Genomic DNA, 2,534 nt, shown 5'->3' with positions numbered 1-2,534 from the left:
AGACCAATTCAGTCAACTTTTTTCAGAGCGTCTCCCGCAATTCCCTTTGAGGGCGAAGAAGATGAAGTGAAGGTGGGCGGGTGTGTAAGCATGGAGGCTGATACGCCCACACAGGCCCACAGGGAGGCGAACCAGATCATCACGGCCACGCCCATCACACCCCCCTCTCACCTGCACCTTCGCTGCTTTTAGGAAAAAAGGATAAGAATAAATTACATCTGGCTTCAGCTGGTCAATATAAAGTAAAATATTTTATTTTGTAGGTTTTTTTTCTCTCTCTTTCTTTCCTTCTCTTTTTCTTTGCTTATTTCCATCTTTGTCATACTATTTGATCTACTGCTTTATATATGTATATAGTAGATTGTGTATATATTTCATTTGTTTGTCTCTTTATCTTTTCATTCGTTTATTTGCATACTGATCCCGTTTGCAATAACGCCCTTGAGAGCCTCCCCGTCCCCACCCGCAGATGTCTGACCCGCGCACCGTTCGCGGCGGGAAGGAGAGCGCGGAGCGAGTGGTCACGCCCCCTTTCCCCGCCCAGTTCTACCCGATGCCAGGCTACCAGGGCCCCCCGTGGTTTCCAGGCCAGGGCCCCGCGGGCCCCCCTCCGCCATGGGCCGCGTCGTGGAGCGCTCCCCCCATGGGCTTCCCGGCGCCCCCCGCGGCCTGGTCGTCCCCGCAGAGCATGATGCCGTCCAGCACGACCAACACGACGGCCGCCATGCCGTCCGACGAGTACACGGTGGACACCATGCGGCGCATCTACAACGACGACGACGGCCGCGTTGAGATCCAGCGGGTCAAGGTGCAACGCCGCCCCCCCGACGCGGGCGCGCTCACGTACCCGAGCGGGCCCGAGGCCATGAGCGTCGTGCCCGTCGGAAGCTTTCCCCTGAACGAGCGACGCCCTCCGCCCAGGAAGAAGAAGCAGCTGCAAGCTCTGCAGGCGGCGCAGGGACAGGGCTACCCCTGGTACCCCTATATGCCGTGCATGCCGTACCCCGTGCCCTACCCCTACTACTACGGCGGGTGCATGTGGACCCCCGGCGCGCCGACGGGCCACATGGGCAGCGCCCCGGCGTGGTCGGGGCAGGACGAGAGCGAGAGGACGTCGTCGCGCCAGGACTCCCTGCCCACCACCCTGGACTCGCAGCGCCTCGAGTCCCGCACGTCCGATCCCCTGAGGGGCTCCATCTCCCCCGTGTCGCAGCGCTCGCCCTCGCCCGCCGCTGGCTCGCACGTCACGGACGCCCACAGCCTGGCGCCCTCGGACAGCGTGTCGATGCGCGGCTACAAGCGGGAGTCGTCGCTGGAGCGCGCGCTCATGTGTCCGACGCCGCCGCCGCGCACCAAGAGCAGGAGCTCCGAGAGGAAGTCGAGCGCCGACGTCGGGAAGATGCAGGAGTGGATGTTCGACATGCACAAGGCCATCCTGGCCTCCAACGACGGGGCCTCTGACGCCGACAAGTCCTCCTTCGCCACCGCGCCGACGGACGCGGAGCCCTACAAGAAGCTGCCGCCGAGGAGGAAGAACCGCGCGGCGAGGCTTGCCAACCTGAGCGAAAGGAGTTCCCTGAGCGACCAGAAGGAGATGGACGACGCTCTCGAGAAGCGCAGCATTACATCAATCGGGTCTGACGATTCTCTCAAATTGAGTTCAGAACTTACATACGCCTTCAAGAAGTTAGAGCAGTCAGTTGACGCATTCAAGACGAAGGTTTCGAGCGACTCCACCCCAATCCACACCCCACAGCGGCTGCCCTCCCCGCCCCCCTTGCATTCCAGCGGGGAAGAAACGCCCACAGAAGCCATGGAAGACGCGGCGGTGTCTCTCGACGTCGCCGACACGGAAAAAAGCGTCACTCTGGCGAAGTCCGACGCCGCTTCGGACGACCCTTCTTCCCCTCCGCCGCTAGAAGCCATCTCCCCGACATTCTTCAACGAGGCGCAGACCCCACAGACGCCGAAGGAGGAAGGAGGAGAAGTCGTTGCCAAAGCGGAGGAGATTCCTTCTTCCCAAACCACATCAGACACGAGCAGTTCTCAAACTTCCGTGGCAACGACTTTACAAACCACGGACGTCAGCGCGACCCATGCAAGCGAAGCCGGAGCAACGAAAATAACACCAACAGCCTCAACTCCCGAAGCCAAGGAGTCACCCACAGCATTGCCGCAGCCCACAGACGGAACACCAGTCTCCCCCTCCACAGAAAAGCCACCGGAGGAAACCCAAAACATCCCCCAAACAACAGAAACTTCACCTACAGCCACAGCAACGGAGAAACAGGTCCCTGCAGCTAACAAGATAGACTCCTCTCACCCTCCTCTTCCCTCGGAAATCGAAGCCAAAGCGAATGAAGAAGAGACAAGCGGTCGAGAATCAAGAGCAAGCGAGAGCACTTTCTTCTCCATCAGAGCTTCCGACGACCAGCTCCTCGTAGACACAGACTCCACAGACATCTTGCTGCCAACGACAGATGCCACCACCGCAGATGAGGTAGATGGGTTTGCAGTTATTCCTAGACAACCAA

The 2,534-nt window shown here is 59.7% G+C and overlaps 1 protein-coding gene across 1 annotated transcript in view; it reads left to right on the top strand.

The window, feature by feature from the left end:
• LOC119594613 overlaps positions 1-2,534 on the top strand; it is a gene marked incomplete in the record, with an annotated part of 44,500 nt that overhangs the window by 19,021 nt on the left and 22,945 nt on the right. The window contains 2 exon segments of the mRNA XM_037943665.1: positions 27-242; positions 470-2,500. Of these exon segments, the coding sequence (XP_037799593.1) occupies positions 470-2,500 (2,031 nt within the window).

The sequence above is a fragment of the Penaeus monodon genome, chromosome 34 (assembly GCF_015228065.2).
Source record: "Penaeus monodon isolate SGIC_2016 chromosome 34, NSTDA_Pmon_1, whole genome shotgun sequence".
Lineage (NCBI taxonomy): Eukaryota > Metazoa > Arthropoda > Malacostraca > Decapoda > Penaeidae > Penaeus > Penaeus monodon.
Note: the sequence above shows the minus strand (reverse complement) of the source record. Positions and strands in the feature narration are given on the sequence as shown.